The 23,333-nt window shown below is 44.8% G+C and overlaps 4 protein-coding genes across 7 annotated transcripts; 2 read left to right on the top strand and 2 right to left on the bottom strand.

Annotated features, from left to right (window-relative positions):
• Nucleotides 1-657: 657 nt before the first annotated feature.
• LOC128753308 (peroxisome proliferator-activated receptor gamma coactivator-related protein 1-like) lies at nucleotides 658-5,930 on the top strand. Its single transcript, XM_053854885.1, has 11 exons — nucleotides 658-756; nucleotides 1,652-1,756; nucleotides 1,837-1,986; nucleotides 2,077-3,442; nucleotides 3,520-3,573; nucleotides 3,710-4,373; nucleotides 4,441-4,611; nucleotides 4,848-4,914; nucleotides 4,992-5,113; nucleotides 5,187-5,338; nucleotides 5,639-5,930. Exons 1-11 carry the CDS (start codon nucleotides 661-663, stop codon nucleotides 5,752-5,754), a joined length of 3,063 nt encoding a protein of 1,020 aa, XP_053710860.1. The 5' UTR covers nucleotides 658-660; the 3' UTR covers nucleotides 5,755-5,930.
• Nucleotides 5,931-6,304: 374 nt separating this feature from the next.
• Nucleotides 6,305-12,204, top strand: LOC128753309 (protein O-GlcNAcase-like). Of its 3 annotated transcripts, none has more exons than XM_053854886.1 (17): nucleotides 6,305-6,593; nucleotides 6,739-6,790; nucleotides 7,094-7,191; nucleotides 7,492-7,622; nucleotides 7,762-7,933; nucleotides 8,005-8,103; nucleotides 8,227-8,366; nucleotides 8,749-8,893; nucleotides 9,369-9,467; nucleotides 9,533-9,807; nucleotides 9,872-10,046; nucleotides 10,392-10,477; nucleotides 10,754-10,846; nucleotides 10,912-10,979; nucleotides 11,032-11,152; nucleotides 11,221-11,350; nucleotides 11,451-12,201. In XM_053854886.1, exons 1-17 carry the CDS (start codon nucleotides 6,527-6,529, stop codon nucleotides 11,579-11,581), a joined length of 2,082 nt encoding a protein of 693 aa, XP_053710861.1. In that variant the 5' UTR covers nucleotides 6,305-6,526; the 3' UTR covers nucleotides 11,582-12,201. The 3 variants fall into 3 exon arrangements, with proteins under 3 accessions (XP_053710861.1, XP_053710862.1, XP_053710863.1); XM_053854887.1 differs by having other exon boundaries at nucleotides 9,545-9,807; nucleotides 11,451-12,200; XM_053854888.1 differs by having other exon boundaries at nucleotides 6,525-6,666; nucleotides 11,451-12,204.
• On the bottom strand, nucleotides 11,704-17,662 carry LOC128753314 (soluble calcium-activated nucleotidase 1-like). 2 transcript variants are annotated; one of them, XM_053854899.1, is made up of 5 exons: nucleotides 17,511-17,662; nucleotides 13,352-13,927; nucleotides 13,145-13,285; nucleotides 12,878-13,081; nucleotides 11,704-12,812 (listed from the first exon to the last, which is right to left on the bottom strand). In XM_053854899.1, exons 2-5 carry the CDS (start codon nucleotides 13,866-13,868, stop codon nucleotides 12,442-12,444), a joined length of 1,233 nt encoding a protein of 410 aa, XP_053710874.1. In that variant the 5' UTR covers nucleotides 13,869-13,927; nucleotides 17,511-17,662; the 3' UTR covers nucleotides 11,704-12,441. The 2 variants fall into 2 exon arrangements, with proteins under 2 accessions (XP_053710874.1, XP_053710873.1); XM_053854898.1 differs by lacking the exon at nucleotides 17,511-17,662 and adding an exon at nucleotides 15,612-17,502.
• Nucleotides 17,663-18,020: 358 nt separating this feature from the next.
• Nucleotides 18,021-22,207, bottom strand: LOC128754296 (kynurenine formamidase). Its single transcript, XM_053856807.1, has 11 exons — nucleotides 22,094-22,207; nucleotides 21,853-21,943; nucleotides 20,995-21,099; nucleotides 20,863-20,911; nucleotides 20,390-20,475; nucleotides 20,248-20,320; nucleotides 19,891-19,988; nucleotides 19,742-19,820; nucleotides 19,335-19,470; nucleotides 19,163-19,267; nucleotides 18,021-19,054 (listed from the first exon to the last, which is right to left on the bottom strand). The coding sequence occupies exons 1-11, from the start codon at nucleotides 22,121-22,123 to the stop codon at nucleotides 19,025-19,027; spliced, it is 882 nt and encodes a 293-aa protein (XP_053712782.1). The 5' UTR covers nucleotides 22,124-22,207; the 3' UTR covers nucleotides 18,021-19,024.
• Nucleotides 22,208-23,333: the final 1,126 nt, after the last annotated feature.

Genomic DNA, 23,333 nt, shown 5'->3' with positions numbered 1-23,333 from the left:
TGATATGCTTCCGACGCTACAGAGGAATCAAGATGATGAGCCACACAATGACGATGTGGGAGAGTTGTTGAGGGTCAAGCAGAGGAGAGGTCACCAGCTGCAACCTATTAATGAAACTGTTGTAAATAGATAATGAAAAAACCGAAGGGAATGACACAAATTAGGCCTTAAAACAAAAAGATATGGATGGAATTACACATTGAAATTGAGAGCTGGGGAAACATTTGGTCATAAATCGGAAAATATGTGACATGTGGGATCAGTTGTGTTCCCTCACACCCACTCGGTCAGATAATCGACCAAGCCGTGCGGTGGAACTGTATGGCCACTAGGGGTCATTTTTCCAGACATTAGTAAAAAATAAAATAAAATGAATAAATAGCGATTAATTTAAAGATGACAAATCTGGACAACAAAAAAGCCAAAATGTAAAAGCAAAACAGGACACGTATCGAAATTAAATATTTTTGCACGTAGTTTATTAATGAACAATACAGTTCAAGATACCAAGTCAAAATTTTACGCGGGTAGGAAAATGGAAATAAGAAATAGTGACTGTTAATAGTCACATCTGTAGCGGTGTGGCAGAGCTCGGTGAGCGGGCCGGCTCTCTGAGCCCCGCCGGTGACCACGTGTCTGCCGCTGGCCTGCCAGAGGACCATGTGGAGCAGCAAGATGGCGGCGCAGTGGCGGAAAGAAGACGGGGGTTTAAACGCCGGTAACAGCGACTTTCTGCGCGTCAACGCCTCAAACGAGGTACTGTGTCCATCACATGAACTCGTTGGTCGGTCATTTCCAACAGTATGACTAGTTTGGGCGACGTTTGAGCCGCTTTTGTTCACCGGCGAGTGAGGCCGCATGACGACACGTGGCTGAACGGGCTGATAGTGCCTCAAGGAAATTGATATACGGAGGAATTGTACCGCAAATAACACTTATATGTATCGTTTCGTTCTAAGCGTAGCTATATGTAGCCTTGTAGATGTTCAATTGAAGCACATTTGCTCTTGTACAAAATGTCCCGTTCACAGTGTCAGCCTGCGATTTCAGCACCGACCCACCACATGTGATCAAACAATACTCACACTTTGTGTTTTTCACGATCAAGTCTTAAGTTCACTGTCCACCTTGCTTGGTGTCGCTGTCCTAAGTTAACTGCTGATGAGCAAGTTCCGCCACAGCTGGAGTTAAGCGTGGACCCGCCCCGAGGCCTAGACTGACATATAGAGCTGAATTTCAGTCGTTTTCACAGAAGTTTTACGAGGAATTGGATTCTCGTTAGGGTCCCACTGTAGTGTAGAGCAGCTTCAGAATGGACCCTAAATAGTCCTGTCTGATTCCCTAAGCTCATTACACGTTGTACTGGTGATGTATAATTACTGTATAATGGCATTGAAAGGTGGCCCATCTGAGGTCAAAACCTCGTGGGTTCTGACTTGACCACTCTGCTTTGATGAGCTGACACAAGTGACAGTCTTACTGTGTTGTTTTGAGGATCTAATGGTTTATTCAAGGTGAAACCCAAACAAAACTGAATGTACGAAGTGAGTGACTCCATTGTCTGTCGTTGTCTTCAGCACCAGCTTCTCTAAAAATATAAATCTGTATGGCAGTAGACACTAATCATGATCAAATGTCTGTTTCTCTGCAGTTCAGCCTGTGTGGGGGCGACGTGGTGGGCTTGGAGATGGACCCTCAGTCGTGTATGGATCACTCCATTCTTGCCATCTTTGATGAGCCTGCAATTTCATCAGAGGTAAGTGTTGTCGTCGGAAGCATAGCAGACCAGGAAGCGGCTCTCATGTCGACAGCTTTGTGAACTAAACTTCATTTCAGGACAAGAGGGGAGTGGAGGATGAGACGCTGCTGTCCGCTCTGACTGAGATGCTGGACTGTGTGGAGGATGACGTGGAGATACTGTCACCCTTCGACATGCTGCCAGACACCAAGCTGCTGAACTACCAGCAGTGCAGGGACAAGACAAAGGTGGGTCTGAACACAGCAGCCCAGTTACATGGTCAGGTGTATACCACCGGTACTGATCAAAATTGATCTAAACTTGTTCTTCTCTTTTAGGAAGGACTGTTCGTTGTTGAGAAACCTAAGGTTCTGAATTCCCCATTCATTACGAGAAATGATTCAGGAAAGGGAAAAGAGGACTGTCAGCAGCTCAGCAAGTCCGGAAACCAGAGTCCAGTGAAAAAACCTGCGCAGGATGAAGTGGAGATCTTCACCTCCATGTCTCTGGTCAACCTGGTGAAGATCATGCACCCGTACTGCCTGAAGCTGGAGGTGGAGGAGATAAGAGGTTCTGCATCGTCTCATGAGAGTAAGAAAAGTACGTTGTTCTCCAAAGAAGAGGTGTGGAAGTACAAGCGTCCCTCTGGCGACAGTGATGAGGAGATCAATGTTGTTTCTGATGACGACGATGAGCCTCTAGTGCACACAGAAGACGAGCATGGATATGCAAAGAAGTATCAGTGCAAACCACTGAGGAGTGTGCTGGTGAATAGACACTCTCCCAGAACTCAGCTGGTCAGGGAGAAGAAGAAAGTGAGCTTCGGCCAAGTCCACGTGGTTTCGTATGATGAATTTTTGGAGCCTGATTGTGGAAATTTAAGGGGAGTATTGGAGCCACATCTTGCTCAGGAGAATCCCAGCAACTCACCAGAGGCGGCTCCAGAACTCACCACCAAGGCCAGTGAAGACTCTCCACCCAAAGCCAAAGCGCTCAGCCTGCAACAGTACCGACAGCTGCGGCACAAGAGGCTGCCTCCCGTGGAAAAGCAGAGGAACCAAACCAAGTGGCCTTCTGTTCCAGAGCCTCCCAAGGAACTCACCCCCATTTTGTGTTTACATGACCAAAACAGTGTCACACCAAAGACCTCATGGACTCCCACAGACTGCATCAGGATCAGCACTTCACAAGACCAAAGCTTGACGCTTTCAGGTCCCCTTAACTGTTTGGACCCGGCAGGGACCGCTCCTCGCGTGCCTCTACCTCACTGTCCGACAACTAAATTGAGTCTAATTCCACAGCGCAAAAATGCGCATGTTTCTAAAAGTCCGAGCAAGAAATCACCCAGCGTAGATCCTCCAAATCCAGTACTTCTCCCCCTGACCTCGGCTCTGCCCAAGGTGGAGTCCAACTCAGAGATGAGCGCTCTGGGAATCAGATCTGACTCCAGAAGGACACATTCTGAAGCGAGTTCAGGCCCGAATGTTTCGGAAGTATCTGGTGCCACAGCACAAACCACGAGTCAGTCTACTGACACGCACTTACCTGGACTAACATGCGAGTCATGTCCAACTAGCAAGTCTGCTAAGCCTAAATTGAGTACTGTACCAGTGCAGAGTGGCATCAAGGTTCCCATCAGTATCTCGCCTCCAGAGGAGCCACCACCGTTACTTAGGCAAGACCAGACTTCCACATGTGACTCAGGTAGACTGTTGGTTCTGTGATCTCCATGATGATGATAAGTTAGTCTTGATAAATGATAAGTTGTTTTCCCTATTTAGGAATTGAAGCTGCGGACGTCACCAGCCTGCTGGAACAATTTGAGGAGAAACAAGGTGAGTAGTAGCAGCGTAGCTAGTAAAGGATGTATATCATTTGTCCAACATGTTCAGTGGATACAGTGTCTGCTGTGTATCATTGTATGTCTTGCTTCTTATTTCGCTGCTAACCTTGTGATTGACTTGCCCGCAGCTAAGGGGAAGCACGAAAGTGAGACCTCCAATTCTACTGGGACTGCTTCTCCTTCACAAACCCAGGACCGCAGTGTTGAATCGGGTCAGACCTTCCTACCCTCACTCATGCCTGTGGTGGCAGCTGAGCCCTCACAGGAAGTCCAGAGACAGGTGGACTTCCCTGCGTCTGTCCCTGCTGAGGTCACTGTGAGCACTCACGGTGGGAGAGCGCCACATCGGACCTCTGCTGTATCCAAGGCCATCCAGATCATTGACCCTCGCCCTCTCCCCAGCAGGAAGATTAGTAGTTGCACCTCAGAGCTTTCTACCTCTCACACATGCCAGACTGTCTCCTCAGACCATGATTACTGTGCTCCCTCAAGTGCCACTCTGAGTTACAGAGTCAAGACTCCTAGCAGCAGTGTCAAAGCTGATAAGAACCACTGTACCTCCGCTCGAAACAACACCTTCAATCCCGAGGACTTGGAGACAGACCTGTCCTTGTTAGACTGCGATCATCCATGTGGTCTCCCAACGCCCCCCCCCAGCCCGCCAAGCCGAGGCAGAGAGAAGAGGAGATACCGCTGCAGGTCCAGGCGCTCTGACTCCAGCTCCTCCTCTTCGTCCTCGTCGTCATCATCATCAGGCTCTTCCTCCTGCTCCCGCTCTCCCAAGAGATCACGGTACCAGTTTTGTGTTCATTTAAACAGTCTTTCTGACAATTTCATGACCCACCTTCATTGCTTACAGACGGTCACATAGCAGTTCAGGTTCTTCATCTCGGTCCCGTTCCCCACCACCTCACTACAGACTGTCCTGTCCCAGATCGGGCGGCAGCAGGTCACGATCCAGGTCTTGGTCGCGGTCCAGGTCGCCATCACCATCGCTGGCTTATTTTAGGCAAAGAAGGAATGTGTACAGGTGGGTTCACTGTTCACATCACTCAGCCTTTCGTACTGTCCTGACAAACCCCATTCTAGTCTATTTCATACCTGAAGGGTAAATGCTGGTTGCACACATCAAGTATCTAACACACTCCTATATAAAACCTTAAGCTATTGCAGTCAGACCATGGATTGCCATGAAGCATTTGTTTTTCTGCTCCAGTAGATGGTGCTCCTCGACTAATAAACTGGTGTTTTCTCTGATCTATTCAGGAGCAGTCGAGAGAGCAGGAAACTGCAACGGGAACACGAGTTGAGCCTTCAGAAGCTCAAAGCCATTGTGAGTGAAACAGAAATGATGTAGGAAATCCTTTGTTTGCACTTGCTACATTATGACAGTTCCCCACCCACACACAGGACGAGCGCAGGGTGGTTTATGTCGGCCGCATTCGCCGGTCCATGACCCACGATGAACTGAGAGAGCGCTTCTCTCAGTTTGGTGAGGTGGAATGTGTGTCCCTGCACTTCAGAGACAAAGGGTTTGTGAGCTTGTTTGTATGTTTTGTTTTTCGGGTTGATTGCGTTCTCATATTTTTATTTATTGTTTTGCAGCGACCATTACGGCTTTGTGACTTTCTTCCACACGCAGGATGCTTTTTCGGCTATTGACAACGGTGTGAAGCTGCGGCGGCCTGATGAGCTGCCATTCGACATCTGCTTCGGTGGAAGGAGGCAGTTTTGTAAATCAAGCTATGCTGATTTAGGTATAACTCTGAACTAAATTGAAGTTAAACCATATAACTGGAAATAAAGCAGAATTATAACATCTTATATCATAAATACTTCACGTCCTACATGACTGTCTCAGCCTTTTCTGATGTATTCCAACAGCATGTGGTCGGCAGTGCTTTCCAAAATCAAAAATGTGAACCCAAACAGTAAAACATACGGCGCAGTTGTACTAAAATAAGGCGGACCGGCCGGATGACACAGTAACTGTGGAGAAGACATTAAACAAGTTTTAGAATCCAATCGTGACCTATTATCCTCCTCTTCTTTTCCAGATGCAAACAGAGGGCCAGACTTGTTTCCAGCTCGGAGCAGATTCGAGGAACTGGACTTTGATTCTCTGCTGAAAGAAGCCCAGAGAGGAAAAAGGGAGGCAGCGGCTCAGTGCTGAACACAAATGTCAAAGAAGTTCCTGGAAATACGTGTTTTCATTTTGAGCCTTTTCCTCTGTAATTTTGTAGCAATTATTCGTGTCAGCAAGTGTAAGTTAAATCACTTTCTTTGGTTGTCTTCCATTCCATAGCACTAACACTATTTTGTATGTACGTTTTATATGTGAAAAATAAATGTTTGAGGCTGTTCTTAAGATTCTGCGAATGATGGTGAGAGGAGTGTTTAGTTGAAAATGCCTAAAGTTGCCTGAAATTCATGGGGCTTTTTGCCCAAAACGTTTATGTAAAATAATCCTATCATACAAGAAGCACAAAAACTGTTAAATTGGTGAATTTAATTTAGAGGCAGATGATTAAAAATTATGATCGCTTTCAGTGTAGTCACAGCATTTTATAAATTCAAGAGAATCCGCTAAGATTTCAAAGTGAAACCAAGCAAACACGGTATTATGGTACCTATTCACTCCGATCGCGTTTATTGACAGTGTACTGGCCCTTTAAACGTCCGCGAGTCTGTTCCTTTAAGACACGAGACCCGGTAGACGCGCTCATAACGTGTCTCAGTCTTGAATCGAAACCCCAGTTCCAGTCATAGTCCATTTATTGCAAAGTTATCTACAACTATTATTCCGTTCTGCAACTGAGATCAGCACTTGGCGAAAATTTAATCAAGTGTCCGGCGCATGCGCATGACGGTAATTGACCGAAGACTGAGCCGTGACAGCGGGACTGGACTGTAAACAACCGTGACGGGTGGACAGTTGACGGATCATGGCTACACCGAGCGAAGAGAAGGGCCAGACCGGGAAGAGGCGCTTCCTCAGCGGGGTGGTTGAAGGTGAGCAGAGCGGAACCGTCGCTACAAACCGGATCATCAACCTTGGGATCGTTGGCAGCCGGGTGTACACAATGTAAACAAAAGAAACGTGTGAGATTTCAAAGAGATAATCATTAAATGGATGTGTTGACCCATGTCCCTGCAGGTTTTTATGGGCGTCCATGGACTATGGAGCAAAGAACAGACCTTTTCAAACGGTATGTTGTACATGTGCTTTCCTATTATGTAATCACTGTGTATTTCAAGAAGTTCCTCGTCTCTATATCCAAGTGCACTGCTCAATAAATGCAGGTCTGTGTAGTAGCATAAAGAAAGAATCTTGCTGTGCTGCCATCTTCATCTTCCTCCCTTGTCACACCTGTCCACTTCACCTCCTCATTTATCTCGTCCACGAACCGGATTGGTTCCTCTAATATACTCTTACTGGTTTCTCCTACCTTCATCCCTGCCACTGACTACTCTGCTTCACGGAGATAAGAGATGTGCTGTTGGTGTTGCAGGGAGCAGAAGTTGGGCCTGAACACATATCTGTACGCACCCAAGGATGACTACAAGCACAGGATGTACTGGAGAGAGCTGTACTCTGCTGGAGAAGCAGGTGTGGACCCCGCCTCAGTCTCAAATGGATCTGTCAGCAACTACCTTCTACAGTAACGTCTATGTACATGTGGTTCTGTATTATAATCCTTTAAAGGGATTAGCTGGTCTGCCAGTCATAAACAGGTGAACAGGCTTACTAGAGAAGTGAAAAATCTTAAGGAAGTGTCTTCAGCTGGACATTTGGATCAACTATATTTCAAATGCTTGAAATGGCTTTAGATTGATTGATAAAATAAATATAGGCCAACAGTATTAGCTAAAAACGTGTTGTTCACATCTCCTGTCTACTCCCCCTCAGATCAACTCATGGCTCTGATATCTGCCGCGAAAAAGCACAATGTTGAGTTCGTATACGCCATCTCTCCTGGCCTGGACATTACATTCTCCAACCCGAAAGAGGTTGCGGCTCTCAAGAGGAAGCTGGACCAGGTATGGCAGCGAGATGGTTTCCCTCATGGTTCTCATTTAAGACAATAGAAAACAGATTTCTGTTTTTTTTAGTGAGTCAATACATGCCATATACGGGGCGTGAAAGTCAATCACGCAAGGATGTCTGCTTGCTCCTCAGGTGAGACAGTTCGGCTGCCTCTCCTTCTCTTTACTCTTCGATGACATTGAGTCGGAGATGTGTCCAGCGGACAAACAAGCCTTCAGCTCCTTCGCACACGCTCAGGTGGCGCTCACTAATGAGATCTACCAACATTTAGGAGAACCTGAGACCTTCCTCTTCTGTCCCACCGGTGAGAGATATCAATATTGGTCGCTGCTGTCCGGATATGTCTGGTTTACCGTCGTCCTCTTGTAACTGCAGATTACTGTGCTGCGTTTTGCACTCCCGACGTGGCCCAGTCCTCTTACCTGCACACTGTGGGAGACAATCTGCTGCCTAGGATTGACATACTGTGGACAGGTGAGGCGGGACGGGGTGTTTCAAAATGGAGTGATAAGTTACAGACTGGTGGTCACTATGTTGATTTACTGTTAGCTCCGCTCCTGCGTAAAGGAAACAAGTTACTCATTCATGTCCTTTCAGGTCCAAAAGTAGTGTCCAACAAAATTCCAGTTGAGTCCATCGACGAGGTTTCGTCAGTGTTGAAGCGAGCGCCCGTCATCTGGGACAATATTCACGCCAACGACTACGACCCACAGAGGCTTTTTCTGGGACCTTACAAGGTGAACGGATGACTTTCCTGTTTGTGTGTGTGTGTGGTGGGGCTTGTTTATCCTACTTTGTGGAGACCAATTCTTTACAAGACACTATCCTTGTGAGGACTGTATGACTTTGTGGGGACTTTTGGCTGGACCCCATAAAGTGAAGCCTCAATTTGAGGATGAAGACTTCAAAATAACTAGGTCATTATAATTGGGTTTACGTTTGGTTCAGAGTCCTGGTTAAGGTTTGCCATTTCTTTTGGATGGTTAGGTTTATGGTGAGAGGCTAGGGGAAGGGTTATGTCAATGAGAAACCTCACAATGTCCCCACAAGGATAGAAACACGTGTGTGTGTGTGTGTGTGTGTGTGTGTCCATAAAAGCGAATGTGTCTTTTCCCCCAGGATCGTTCCACTGAGCTGATCCCGAAATTGAGAGGGGTGCTCACCAACCCCAACTGTGAGTTTCATCCGAATTTTGTCGCCATCCACTCTTTAGCGACTTGGTGCAAAGCTTCCCCCGATGGAGATCAGCGGGACGTGGAGATGGGTGAGTGTCGCTGTAGTCAGGGATTTGTGTTAGGTCTCCTCTAGTGTGTTACTTTCTGATTTGCCAAACTCAATATTTTGGGCAATGATAGAACAAGACAGCTGTGTCTAGCTATGCAGTGTCATCCACTCGTCTAAGCGAAGTGCTCCATGTCTCCAATCCCCTTGGGGAATACTGCTGCTATCAGTATTACACATTTGAAACAAGGAACTTGATACCTGAGCCAAGTCAACTCAATCCAGACTGGGCAGTTATACTGTGAGCCTCTTGCAGATGCCGTAGTGCCTGTCCTTGAATTGTCACAGTGATGGAGATGTTTGACCCTAAAAGCTGTGTTGTTGTGTGATCCACAATTAGAGTTGAAGTGGATCGGAAGATCTCTGTTTCTAAGGAGCAACCGTGAAAATACATTTTAACAATGTGCTCTGCCACTTTGGCAGTGATCTAGCTGACAGCTCTGTGACCCCTCCACCAGGTGATGAGGAGGAAGATCCGTGCTACAGTCCCCAAAAAGCTCTGACGCTGGCTCTCACTGACTGGCTGCAGGAGTTTGTCCTGACAGATCAGCCCAGAGGTAGGATTCGGAGGCCTCAAACACACTGTTTATTTACCAAGAGAAGTGTAAGAGACATGTTCTAGTGACCTCTGCAGGTGCTCGTCCTGCTTCGTCCGGCCTCAGAAAAGACCCCTCTGAAGAGGAGCCCATGCAGACAGACATGGGGGACAACCCCTATGTTCCAGGGCCTGGAGAGAACCCTCTATACACGGCTGAGCCACTAACTTTAGACGACCTGCGGCTGCTGTCGGACCTCTTCTACCTGCCGTACGAACACGGCCCGAAGGCCAGGAGCATGCTGCAGGGGCTGGACTGGCTAAAAACCCACAGCGGAGCCCTTTCAGCTGACGCGGCCCAGGTCTATGAGTCCACGCTCCGGGGGTGGACATCGTTCTCACTGCTGCCGGTTTGGTGCATTTCAGACGGCGGAGTGGTGCTCACGTGCGCAGCAGTTCGACGAGATGTGCGAGTCGGTGGTGCAGATGTTCAACCGACTGTCCAACGCCCCCAACCGCAACATTCTCTACGACCTCTACAATTATATCTGTGACATCAAGAGCGGCGTCGGCATGGCACGGGCCTATGTGAAGACTTTGGGTGAGACCTGTGAGAGGCAGATTTTTCCTGTTGTTTCACTTCATGATGGAGAGCAGACACTTCTTACCACAGGCTGCGCCCAAAAGCAACATTAGCAACGCTGAATCCCTGGCTGAATACAGCTTGCAAGTTTCCTCCGAAAGGAATGGGTCACACTCAGTTTGGACCAGACAGTCTGTAACTGAAGAAAATCTGAAATAAACAATAAATACTGATAGTCAAACAATCCAATCCAAAACTGTTGGATCGCTCATTGAAAAATACATGTTTTAAAGCCTGCTTTGTTTCTCTCTCTGGTCTGTTTCCGCTTCACATGATGGTCCGCTGTCATCCTTCCTGACACAGGAGGACGGGGCCGACCCTCCATGCAGCTAATGAACGATGACCCTGAACCCTGGAGCTTTAGAGGAGGTCTCTCCGGAGAGTTCCAGGTGACCTTCATGATCTTATGTCAACTGAGTGGATTATGCTAATTCTGCCTGTGGTTCTTCGGAACTTCGTTAAAATTCTTTGTGCCCCTTCATTTAATGGCTTAGCGCTTGTAGTACTTTACTATTCCGGAAGAGGTCGCCATAGCTTCCTTCACCCAAACTCGTTTTTCCCTCGCATCCGAGTTATGAAGGTTATCGTCTTGGGAAAAATGGACGTTTGACCTGGGAATTGGAGACAGAGTGATGGTAAAATGACTTGTTTTGTTTTGTCTGCAGAGGATGCTTCCGGGTCATGGAAGCAGGGATCTATTCAGGCATCCACCGAGGACGGCTGTGTACTGCACAAGACCCTACTGCCCAGAGGACCAGGTGAAGATACAACATGTGGACGAAAACCTTTTTGTTTTGTTTTTTTTAAAGGATTTTTGTCGCAGGTGGAAGTTCAGAGAATATACAGGGAGATGCTTCAGGACACAACACAGCCTCCTCTGATCAGTGACAGGTATAAAGTATGACACTCCCATCAGATAAACATGTCCCCACTCTGGTTGTAGTCTGTCCACAGGTGAGATCTCTCCATCGCCTCTTTGTGCTCTTGTGCTGGAGGATGACTTGGGCCTGTGCGGCTACACTCTGGCTCTCACCGATGCTAAACCAGCGGCCGCCAAAATCCAGGTGACAGATTGAGTGACAGATCAATGATAATTAAATACTAACATTTTCCAATTTTCTTCCGTCTCCAGAGGTTGATAAGTGACTCTGTGTTTGAGGACTTTCCTTCACTGGTCACTGCTCAAGTGCTTCCACGAGTCACTGACCCCACACCAGTCAGGCGTATGATTGGTCAGTTGTTGTCTTCCGTACGGAGCACTGGTAGGTCGTGACAAGTAGATGCGGATAGAATTTCCTGACTCAAAAAAGTTATTATTCCTGGTCTTCAACATGCCTTTTCACTCAAACTGTTTCCTCTCAGGGTCAAGGGGAGTCTTCTGTGAGCTGAGACACAGCGATCGGAGAATGGTGGATTTCTTCACCAAACTCGAAACCTTCAAAACCGTCCAAACAGACTGTGAGCATACGGTCGTCATGGCAACAAGCCTGTAGCCGGATCAGATTCTTTTTTCATTTAAATTCAACAGCTTCCAGAAATTCTTAATAAAAAAGTATTTTTCGGTTCTGTACTTCAGACTTTGATGGTATGAAAGTACTGACCCCCCGATGATCAAATCTTTATTTAGCCCACACATTACGACATTATTGTTGTTTTTTAAGGTAAATCCATCCATCCATCTAGTAAACAGTCATTTGAGGCTGCTGAGACAAAACAATGTCTGATACTCTACACGTATCAGATGCTCAGCAGCAGGAGGTTGAGCGTTAATTCCAGTTAGTGCACGAGATGTGGCCAAACTCTGGGGTCCAAAACAAGCTCAGCTGGTGAAATAATGCCAACAGATTCACTGCTTTTGTTGTACTGAATGAGTGTGACCCAAATGTCTGGACACATGATACTAAAGTTTAGTGAGCTAATGGAATCACATACACTTTAAGATACGTTTCAATGGATCACATCAAAAATAAGCAGTGTCTCCTCTTGAAGGCATTTAATCAAGTCTCGAGAGTACAAAAGATATATTACTGAGGAATCTGAAAATAAGGTCTGTATTAAATAGGTACAAACACACATGTAAGACATTGATGTCGCAACAGCAGCGACTACATTGCATCAATATAAATATAAATCAGTGTCATTAAACTTCCACAGTTGGTGGTTAAAATCAAGTAGATTATTGACATTCAGTTGATACAGTGAAATGTCTGACCAAGCAGGCCAGGTTTCTCATCCCTTTTTACCCAGAATTCTTTGCGTAAGTCTTCAAATGTTTGACCTTTTAAAGGCGCTATGACGCATCTAAAGTAGATATAGATTTAGAAGTACATGTTGTAACCAGTATGGGGTCGGTTTAAATGAACTCCAAACCTTCAAACTTCACATTCCCGATCTTGGTCTCCGGCATCAGCACACGTCCATCAAGTGTAAAAGCGATGATGTAGGTGGCGATTATTCCCGCATCCTCTTCAGACTTGAGAGCCAGAATGATTTGATCGTCTGTGTCCGGCACAAATTTAAAAGAGGAGAAGCCGTGGGTGGGGTTGAGCGGCCCGACGTGACGGACGCTTATGTGTTTGAAGTCGGCGGCGCAGGAGAGGAGGAGGTTGGTGGCCCGGCGCTCATCAGCGGTCTCCTCGTAGTGTTGGTGGCTGGCACGGCGGGGGAGGAAGAACCAGCGTTGGAGGCGCTCGCTCCATGCTGCCGATTCGTGAATCAGGTAGCCTGAAGAAAGGTCAGCAAGGTTAGGAGAGGCTAAGTTAAGAGAAAAAAACAATAATGTCATGAACCTGGTGGTTGGATTCCAGCTGCCCCTCGCAGGGCGTTGTAGTGTGGAACCCAGTTCTCGTGCTCAACGTCTCCATGGTGACCAACGACCTTCACCCACTCTGGGTTGTTGTTCACAACTTCTCCAGAGGTTGTGGTCCACTCCTTTCCCAGACCACCCACAAACAGATGCTCGTCCTTCACAGCCAGCCACTCGGCCTTGAACCCTGCACACATCACACATGGATGGGTCGGTTTGAGTTCCGCAAATAAGCAGTCCAGCATCTGACCTTTGGATACAGAGCCGTCTCCGTCAGGCAGAATCACCCAGGGCACGGCCTGCCTGCCCTCGATCCTAAACACCACCCCCGTTCGGTCGTCCACACTATACAGATGACCATTAAACACCACCAGTTCGGACAGCTCCATGCCTGCAGGGGGAGGGAGTCAGTTAAACCTGAGTTCCTTCAGCAACTGCCAGATTTGTTCGCTACTACCTCGTCCTTTTTCAGCCAGGTGACTCTCCAGAGTCACCGTGTCAGTGTCCCACTCCACATCCACGTGGTCAGCGCTAGCAGACACAGTCAAGTATCCAAGTTTCATATAGCTGAACCACGTTTGATCTTTGGCGCTACGTGACGCAGTGTCCAAGTCAGCGATGACGCCTATCCTGTATCTGAGACCAAGCGGCGTCTTAACAGGAGGACTCAGTGGGTAAGTAGCATTATAAACCCTCTCTGTTCTCCGATGGTCTCGTCTGGCCGAGTCCTTGAATATGTCATGACTCCTTCCATTTGGGTGTAAATGAAAAGTGTCCGTCTTGACGTGACTTCCGCCACTCAGGTCCCTGTTGCTGACCGTTCTGTGCAGGAATAACGTCAGCAGGAAAGCCAGCAGGGAGACCAACATGATCACCCTCCATTTTGGGTGGAAGCGCGTGTCCGGGGTGGCAGCTTGTGTCATGGACAACCAGGCCAGAGACAGGCCTCGCAGTGAAACACCTAGGTAGGTCATGGAAGTGTCCTTATCATCGCCGCCGCTACACTTGGCTTGTTGCTGACTGGAAGAGGAGTCTGTAGGTGAGAGAGAGAAAAACATGTCACCGCCTTTCATACATTTCTCACGCATCTGAAACCTCTTTGGTCCAAAGAGAGGCTCCAAATAAAATGGACCCAGATGTTCCCTGGCATGAGCTTTGACATGACACCTAGCCAGTCAACTCTCACACACTGCTTCTTTACAACAGCTTGTGCATGCAGTTCTCTCAGCCTGTGTATGGCAATACCAGACTGCTTACACTAATGTCTATGATTGATGTCAGCAAACATAAGGAGCAGAACATGCCTGTTCTTGTTTGACTAACTTGTGAGACTTTGTTGTCGTTTTAAGGCCCTTGATTCACATGGTGTTACTTGGAATCTGACAGTCTTCTCTTTAGAGCTAGGAACTTTTGAAGCGATTGTGTCTTCACAAAAAAAAAGTTTCCCTATTCTCAGGAAGTCCGATGTTTTGAGCGTACGGGTTTCTGCCTCAGCATGCACGGCCTTGTTGACTTTCCATTCATCTCAGATGATGAAGTTTTAAGGACAAAAGGAGAGCGGTTATGCAACTGAATGAACTGACGATGCATGTAGTCATGTAGGCAACTGATCCCATCATCCACCTGCTGCACTGAGCTGCCACGCACCTGGAGAGGTCACGTTTTTTGACACTGTGCAACCAATGATCCGGTACCAGTGGTGTGCATTACAGGTCACCTCCCAGCAAGGTCAGAATATGTGACACATGTTTGGTTGAGCAGCAGTGGTGCACCCCACAGACCTGTTCTGTCACCGTTCCTTTTCGCCCTCCACACCTCACACAGACCGGTCACGCCCAGATTATGGGATGCATCTTCGATAGCATGGGGGAATTCTTGCTCAGAACTTTGTGGACTGGAGCAACAGTCAGAGCCCATGCAGCAAGCAACACCCCTGAGCCCAGCACTGAATATGGTTCATAAAACATGTTGACAGTTTAAAATACAGTTTCACTGAAGAAATGTGTCACGTAGATTACATAAGGTTTGAATTAATAACCCTAACCCTAACCCTGATAAAATGATTTAGACACTATAGAGTATCGTCTGTACTGTATTGTCTAAAGAGAGGCGTAAATAAAAGCCTGCAATTTAAGAAAATGGTGGCAGAGTCCCATTAGAAGAAGAGTGTGGGTTACTCAGGTTGTTCTGCATATCTTACTTTAACAGAAAGTTATTACAGCTGCTAGCAATAGGTGCGGCAGCTCTGCTAACATTTCGCAATAAAACACATCAACAAAAGCTGCATTGCAGCTAAAATCTTTTATATTGGTCATAAATAATCCGCAACTATGTTGTAAATAAACATGTAGCTACACTACAGAGAGTAAATCAAGTTTTTGAAGAGTTGTGTCACATTCCCTGGAAAACAGATCTTTCTGAATATATATTTTTCACGACGGTGCAAATCCCAAAGCCTATTTGTAGTCAATTTAAATGATTGATTTCATGCTTGATCAAACGGTATTTACAAGTACTTGTGGCAAATGACGGAGAAATGAGCCAAAAAACATGCATCTCCACTTCAACTGCTCATTTCATATGCTTCCACACAGCAGTGGCACCGCCAGGAAATAATGCCCGTATTGTCACTATTGTATACATGGCCCATATTTCCCGTCGCCAAGCAGCACAGTACTGAACACGGCCCCGCTTGTATGAGGAATGCGTTTATTCACCCGTCTTTCGTCTCCTCAGCTCAGAAGGCTCTGTAATCGTCATGCCAGTCTCTCTCGCACGCATCCTGTGACAAACTCCTCGTCCCCACAGAGCTCCGTCCCGCATGAATATCTGATTACAATCTCTTTGAGTCTCCTCCTTTTCCCTCCGGTTCTCCATCTCAGGTTTCTTTTCCTGTTTGATCTCACAGTGTACAAGTGTTTGCCCAAGAAGAAGTGGAATGAATTGAGTGGGAAGTGTTTTGCTAAGTGATTAACAAGTCCATTCAGCTCCCAGCGCTGGTGACGATGCCAAGCCCTTTGATGGTCTGCTCGATTTTACTTCTTAAGACCCCGTTTTCTTGTCCATTTCACACTTGTGCGTCATGTGAGGTCATCTGTTGTGTGTTTATGCACAAGTGTTGTGCTGTGTTTGGTAAGCAAAATGAACATCTGCTAACCCGCTTTTTGTGAATGAATCTTATTACTCACTTCCTGTTGACGCCAGAGATGAGTGCTTTATCAGCACCTTTTAAAAAGTTAGTGACTATGACTGACCCACCTGAGTGTTGCTGCCTGCTAGCTTTGCTACCACTGTGTGTGAAAAACTAGAAAAACACACTGGATCACTCCCGACATTGAATCAATTCATATAAATTTCATACAAATCTGTCCATAACTTTTCAAGTAATTTTGAACACAGACAAACTGCATTAAAAACAACGTCCGCAGGCGAGGTAACAACACATAGAACAAATAGTCTGGACTGGAAGTCAAGACTAGACGAGACTTGAGGAAAATCCCCAAATGACCTCTCATTGAAGAAGTGCAAACCTTATTGGTCCCCAGTATGACGCTTTAAATGAGAATTTAATCTCGCATTTAGTTTTACTGCTCATAACACTGTAGAAAAAGGGGCAGTTTAGAATTTTCTTTTCACTGAATAAGACAAAATTAGACAGGCCAAGAATACGTACTTCATCTCAGCAGCTTACGTTGGCTGGTTATTAAATGTGAATTCTGTGTACAGTGGTGTACAGTGGTGGAAAACATGTTTAGACACCCCATGCATTGACTGTGCAAATGGCAGGAATACAAAATATTTATTTCTATTATTCTTATTATTATTATTTGCTTCAGATTCTCTATTATTTGCAGACTTTGATACCGACAAGGTTAAGAATTCAGTTTTATTACTTTTTTTGTAAAAATAAGGACAATAAATAAATAAATGTATAGTGTGTATGTAAAGCCACACCTTTTGAAGTTCAGTTTTTTCAAAAATTTTCATCAAAATAATTGAGATTATGTGATTTTTTTTTTTTTTTTTTTATATTACTGCAATCCAAACTATACATACTGAAACATTATATTCCGTTGTCTTTTCGCGTGATGCAATCTCAAAAGTGGCCGCCTCCGAATCCATTCCTACTACACTCCCCAAGCGGGAAACACAGCAATTACACGGTAATAAGACAGTGTTATCAAACGGGACTAGTAACGGAACAACGTTCCACTAGTTGCATCCGACACCAAGCGGCACTTCTGCTAAGCAGTCACGGACTTCCTCGGGAAGAACAAGCGAAAACATTCACCAGCTCTCCAGCAAGTGGTTAGAATACTAGCTCATGTTAGTATCAAAACCCTGCTACTACGAGGACTGGTAACTGGTCAAACATCGATGCTCTCGACGAAAACCGCCTATCACAGAGTTGAAAATAACAATAATAACAACGATAATAACAAGAATACTGGCAGCGTGACGTTATAAAACCTGCAATGTTTACTGTTATACAAACATCCTGACTCAAACTTTTGACAGTTAGCATGCGGCTAGCATTAGCAGGCAAATGTTTCTGTGTAGAAACTACAAAGCAATGGCATTGGAAATGTTTGCAAGAAATTAACTGTATACATTACATGAAGCCGAGTGTCTTGTGATCCCAAATGAAAACCATAGCTATGTGACACTTTGGACGCTTCGTGTTACAGCGCTTGACAGTCCGCCGTTCACTCGCGGGGATGGAGTTCCATGAAGCCACGTCATCGTCGACTGTTCCATTTCCACAGGAGGCTTCCTCCGGAGGCCGGAGTTCTTCTGACACGGACATACACGCTCTTGAAACAAGTATTCATTGAGTCTATGAAGCATTCATTCACTTAACACCAGCTTAATTAACAAGAACTTTAAATAAAATTAACTTTTAATTAAGCTTAAAGTTCACACTTTCAATAATAATAATAATTTATGAACAGCAGAAGAATTATATATTATTATTACTTAAAGTTTTATTTTTCATTTTTATTTCCTAAAATGTTACTGGCCAAATCCACAGATGAGATCCAAAAGCATGTTGTGTTAAAAACATTAATTTAGACCTTTGAGTGTAGTTCCTATAACACAACTCCCCACAAGAAGTTTGTGGCAATATAGCATTTATTGAGTAGATTGTCTTTAATTTTTACAGTTATGACACAATATAAACAACAAACCAGTGCAAAAATACAAGAGAATCAGTAACCATGTGCGCAAATTGCCATTAATACAGTGTCTCTAAATGTAACAAGTAGACACAATGCCTGGCCAAAAAAAACTCGCCACCTGGATTTAACTAAGCAAATAGGTAGGGGGTTGCTGCAGTTGGTCAGGTCGAGGATCAGCAACATTATGTGCTCAAAGAATGAGGTCAGCTGACAATCTGAATATACTGAATGACCAGGTTATTCCATCAATGGATTTTTTTTCTTCCCTGGTGGCACGGGCATATTCCAAGATGACAATGCCAGGATTCATCGGGCTCAAATTGTGAAAGACTGGTTCAGGGAGCATGAGACATCATTTCCACACATGGACTGGCCACCACAGAGTCCAGACCTGAACCCCATTGAGAATCTTTGGGATGTGCTGGAGAAGGCTTTGCGCAGCGGTCAGACTCTACCATCATCAATGCAAGATCTTGGTGAAAAATTCATGCAACACTGGATGGAAATAAATCTTGTGACATTGCAGAAGCTTATCGAAACAATGCCACAGCGAATGCGTGCTGTTTTCAAAGCTAAAGGCGGCCCAATGAAATATTAGAGTGTATGACCCTTTTTTTGGCCAGGCAGTGTATATTCAATTAAAAGCACATACATATACATATAAATTGTCATGCTACATAGTTTTCCCATCATGGAATATTGATTTACATAGTGATTTCAAAAATTAAATTAAATTAAAAACAAAACAAGACTAGATACTGCTACATTAAAAGTAACCAACATGCCACTTACCCTGTTGCATCCCTGAACTTTTATGTTGCTACATTCTGAATTAATAAAGTGACTTATTATAGCGCAAGAACCTTTTTAATTCATTAAAAGTTTCAACAAGATATTAACTAAACCGTGTCACAGTGAGTGTGATTCAACAGCAGTCCCCGGTGGCTTCCTCAGCTCTTTCCCATCATCTTCAGCAGTAGCTACAAACACAGTTGAAAGATAAAATATTATTCACTTGATAACGTGTCATTAATACTGAGCAGTTGTGTTTTAAAGTGTTTTGGTTAAGTTGGTGAGCTGCTCATCACCTTTGTCAGATGATACTCTCCGTCTACTAGTTGTTCGATAATGTTGAAGTGGTCCGTGTTGGGAACATCTTCCATGGTGACTTTCAGTCCAGAGGCCTGCAGAGCCTTTAAAGGAAAGAAAGCGAGAGCTTTTTAGCATTTATCGTGCTATGAACAGCTTTGCAACACTGACTTTAAAGTAGTCTTCTGACTGTTTGCGAAACTCAGGTGAGTCATTTTGAGCGACAGCCACGACAATCTGACAGTCAGAGGAGGAGAGTTTGAGCTGAGGGACCAGGGAGCTGGGACTGTTCCGCAGCGCCACATCCCTGCCAACAAAAGACAAAAACAAGGCTCGGTCACAGACTGGTACCACAGTCCTAGGACACACACGCAGACAGAGCAGCACACAGTTGCCTTAACAAACACAATAGTGACCCGGAGCTCACATTATAAGTTCATGTTTTCACGGACCGCCTGCCAAGTTACTGTTATAAATGCATGAATGCCTACAGTTATATCACGACATTCATAACATGGAAACAGATCACATGCCCATCCACATCATGGAGGTGATAGAGGATTCAGTTGTCTGCTCACTCAGTCATTTTCAATGGCTCGTTCACGTAGGTAGACAGGATGGGGAGAAGGTCATAAATACCGCTGACCAGAAAAGCACCTGTGAAAACATTAGAATCACTATTTGTGCCCAAAACACACAGTCAGGTGCTGCTTATGCTCGTCTTCACCTCTAATTTGGGGGGTGATGCTGTACTGTGACCAGTCTGTGGAGAGGACCATGGCTGCCAAGTGAGCTCCCGCAGAGTGACCACACAGATACAGACCACTGAGTGGGAAAGAGGAACAAAAGATGGCATATAGATGAAATGAATTATGAAAATGAGGTGTAAGTCTTCCATGAGTTGAGTGAAGACATTCCAGGCAGTTGCTTCTTAAATAAACGTTTCAGTCTGGAGTGGGTCAGCATTGACTCTCAACTGAAGTACAGATGGATTTCTGATACGGCAATAAACTTGGACGTACAGCAGTCCTCACATTTCTTAACACATTCAACTCATCATAAGGCCAAAGCGTGAATTGTTTACCTGATATGGGAATACTGCTGAACAACTGAAACAACACTTTTCCTCACTTGAGAAACCATCAGATCCATGTTACCTGAAACGCATATCAAGTTTATCCACATTGAATTGAGCAAAGGCAACGTTGCCTCAAAAACCTTCCCACCTTTCGGGGCAATGTCATATCCAACAGCCACCACCACAACACCTTTGTCTATCAGGGGGACTGCCATGAAACCCGACTCCTCTTTGCTGTGACCGGAAATAAAACACATTAAGACAGAGCCACATTTGTTAGGTGGACAATATCGTGACACCTGCTGGTACAACATGCTGGAAACAGTAATAAATATTGAAATCTTTTGGGAGGTATTTGGGGAAAACTGCTGAAAACTATACAGCCCAAAAATAAAGGGGACACACAAGTCAATCAACCTGTCCAGTTGAGAAGCAACACTTTGTTTTCACCTTCTGTTGGAACAGATTACAGGTGGCAACAAAACAGTTTTGCAGGTCTGAGTACTCGTTTTTTTTCATCCCCTCATAACAGGTGTTAGCATGAAGTAGTCTCCGCAACCCACAGAAGGAACTGAGATCGTACATCTCATCATCAGCTCAGGTGCTCACAGGCTCTGTTACCTGAGAAACTGCCAGTAACCTCCATGGATGTAAATAACAAGCGGAAGATCTGAAACATAGGGACATATTCTTCATCACTTCCCTGATGGTGTGTTTAAAAGCATCACAATGAAATATGTGTCAGGTTTTTACCAAGAGTGTTGGTGCTGGGAATATAGGCATCCAATTTCTCCCCGTGTCCGTCTCCATATGGCACATTGAGCAAAGTTTGAGCTAGACCTCGGGCACGCTCGGTACCTAAAACAAAACACCAAATTGGGGGTAAATAAAGAGACTATTCAAGTCGAGTGTCAGCAACAAAGTCTTGATTTAAATTGACAAGTCAGGAAATACAAAGCTGGAAGGAATTGAAAAGAAAACCCCAATCAATCGGTGCTTAAAGAGACATTTTCTGAAATAAACAAATGCATCAAAATAAACGTTTATTTCAGTTCAGTCATCACACTTTATTATTGTTCTAGGATTATGATATCCATATTCAAAAAAGTCATTTGAATCCATATTGAAAAATATAAAATCAGATTTTCCTATATTTGAATTTATTATATTTGAATATGTAAACTATGTTATATGCTATTTTGGATGTTGATGTATGCAATTTAAATAGTGTTTTAAAAAAAACATGTAAATGTCGATGACATAATGACTCCATTATTGTATACATATGTATTATGGTATCTAATTCCGATGCCAATCGCAGTTCTTCAGAGCACATCTCAAAACAATTGTTGCCAAATCTGAAGAATGCACGTGATATTGTTGAACAACAACAATATAACCTGATTGAGATCAATGACATCCAGACACTCCGTTTCACAGCAACGACTAACTGAATGACGGTAGCTATTTTTACATGATGCGCACATCTTTCGCATTTGTTTGGCCATTTCATCACGTAACAGAGACGCCTGGCGACAAACACACAGTAGAAGCTGAAGGCTTTTTCAATGAATGTAGTTCATGGGTTGGAGTAAGGCTGTTGGAACTAACCTTCTTTTAGAGCCTTGACATGCGCCTTGATCACGTCGTCCCCGGACATCCTGTGCGACCACTGGCTGGGTGAATACTGACGCTCCAGCTCCTGACAGAAGAGCAGACTCCTGTCAGCCATCCACCGTCGCCATTGACGGCACAGTAATCTTCAGCAAAGCAAACAGCGACCTCTACCGTTCACAGCAACTCACGTAATGTCAGCTAAATCAAAAATAGTTTTTCTATAATAATCGTGTACCTCTTTATTCATTGCTGTCCAGTGAGCCATGTTGCTTCTTCTTCTCCTCCTCCACGGAGACGATTCAAGCAGCTTGTGAGAGGCAGTGAGTCTGACCAACGGCTGGACTTTGGATTTATGACCCCAGCTGGAGGAGAACTGCGACCTCACTGGGAGCAAACACAACTGCAAGTAAAGCTTTTGGACAACACGTTTTCCACATCTGTCTCCACGCCATGTGCATTTTATTTCGACTAATTCAAAATACTTTGTGTTGGATTTTAAAAATAGCTATAGCTCCTTTTTTGTTTTGTTAGTCTACGTCATTTCTCAATTTAGCTTCCACCACATGTTGCCATTGCGTATATGTGTTGCAGTAGCTGGCGAAGATTATGCTAAATACATTTAATAAACTAATTATTGTTGAACGTGTACTGTTGCCAGTTTATGACACGTTTCGTGCAAAAGTGTGTCGCTCTATGTTTGCACTGCCCAAGCTTCTAGCACACTGAATTCTAACTGTTTTCTTCTCCTATAATGCTAACAATGTCGGGTTATATGGATGTATATATATATTTTTTTTATTTTTCCAACAGTTCACCATTCATCTCCCTGTGTAAATACGTTGATACAAACATGAACGTGATTTTTTAAAATAAAATGGTGACCAGAGTGGTTCTGGGGCAATTACTACAATAATTAATTTAAGATACATTCATTCAGTTAAAACCTTTTCGTTCTTTAATACAGTGAAGAGTAATAAACATCATTGATTGTATGACATTTTATGACTTATTAAAATGTGAGAAAAATAAAAAGACGTGTTTGTCATGTTAACAATAGAACTGGGGACCCTCTGTCAATTTCAACCATTGAAGAAGGAAATGTAATCAATTTCCTTCTACAATGAAGAAGAAATACAAGAAAAACAAAAACACGCGTCTGTTTGGGTCACGTGATCTGAGAGCAGCCTCCCGTTGGTCAGTCCAACACCCACTCGAGCAGCTGCAGCTGTCCGCGCGCGAATTTGCCAATCCCAGGATGGTCGCGGGAAGGAGCCGCCTTCCTCGCTTCTGATTGGCTATAATGCCTCCCACCCTCACTCTAAACAATTTCAAACTCAGTTATCTTGCCGAAGAATTGACAACTTATCATAAAATATGCGCCTCTGCTCAGTGACTTGCCTCTGGTGTTCAGCTCCGACAGAGACGCCGCCTTGAGACGTTTAGCCTGCTCTGGACGTGAGGTGACGCTTCGTGGG

This window comes from Synchiropus splendidus, chromosome 2, assembly GCF_027744825.2.
Source record: "Synchiropus splendidus isolate RoL2022-P1 chromosome 2, RoL_Sspl_1.0, whole genome shotgun sequence".
NCBI classification, from domain to species: domain Eukaryota; kingdom Metazoa; phylum Chordata; class Actinopteri; order Syngnathiformes; family Callionymidae; genus Synchiropus; species Synchiropus splendidus.
The sequence above is the reverse complement of the archived record's forward strand: the minus strand, read 5'-3'. Positions and strand labels throughout refer to the sequence as shown.

Bases quoted from the DNA above. Each gene is read 5' to 3' on its own strand.
- LOC128753314 (XM_053854898.1), bottom strand. From the start codon at position 15,771: ATGGAGAACCGGAGGGAAAAGGAGGAGACTCAAAGAGATTGTAATCAG. The intron at 13,286-13,351 runs GTAGTAGCGAAC...CTCCCCCTGCAG, and splicing joins CCTGGCTGAAAAAGGACGAG to GCATGGAGCTGTCCGAACTG. The intron at 13,082-13,144 runs GTCAGATGCTGG...TGATGTGTGCAG, and splicing joins AGACGGCTCTGTATCCAAAG to GGTTCAAGGCCGAGTGGCTG.
- LOC128753308 (XM_053854885.1), top strand. From the start codon at position 661: ATGTGGAGCAGCAAGATGGCGGCGCAGTGGCGGAAAGAAGACGGGGGT. The intron at 3,443-3,519 runs GTAGACTGTTGG...TTCCCTATTTAG, and splicing joins GACTTCCACATGTGACTCAG to GAATTGAAGCTGCGGACGTC. The intron at 4,374-4,440 runs GTACCAGTTTTG...CATTGCTTACAG, and splicing joins CGCTCTCCCAAGAGATCACG to ACGGTCACATAGCAGTTCAG.
- LOC128754296 (XM_053856807.1), bottom strand. From the start codon at position 22,123: ATGGCTCACTGGACAGCAATGAATAAAGAG. The intron at 21,944-22,093 runs GTACACGATTAT...CTCTTCTGTCAG, and splicing joins GGACAGCAATGAATAAAGAG to GAGCTGGAGCGTCAGTATTC. The intron at 19,268-19,334 runs GTCAGTGTTGCA...TTTCCTTTAAAG, and splicing joins AGTCAGAAGACTACTTTAAA to GCTCTGCAGGCCTCTGGACT.
- LOC128753309 (XM_053854886.1), top strand. From the start codon at position 6,527: ATGGCTACACCGAGCGAAGAGAAGGGCCAGACCGGGAAGAGGCGCTTC. The intron at 6,791-7,093 runs GTATGTTGTACA...TTGGTGTTGCAG, and splicing joins AGAACAGACCTTTTCAAACG to GGAGCAGAAGTTGGGCCTGA. The intron at 9,468-9,532 runs GTAGGATTCGGA...GACATGTTCTAG, and splicing joins CCTGACAGATCAGCCCAGAG to TGACCTCTGCAGGTGCTCGT.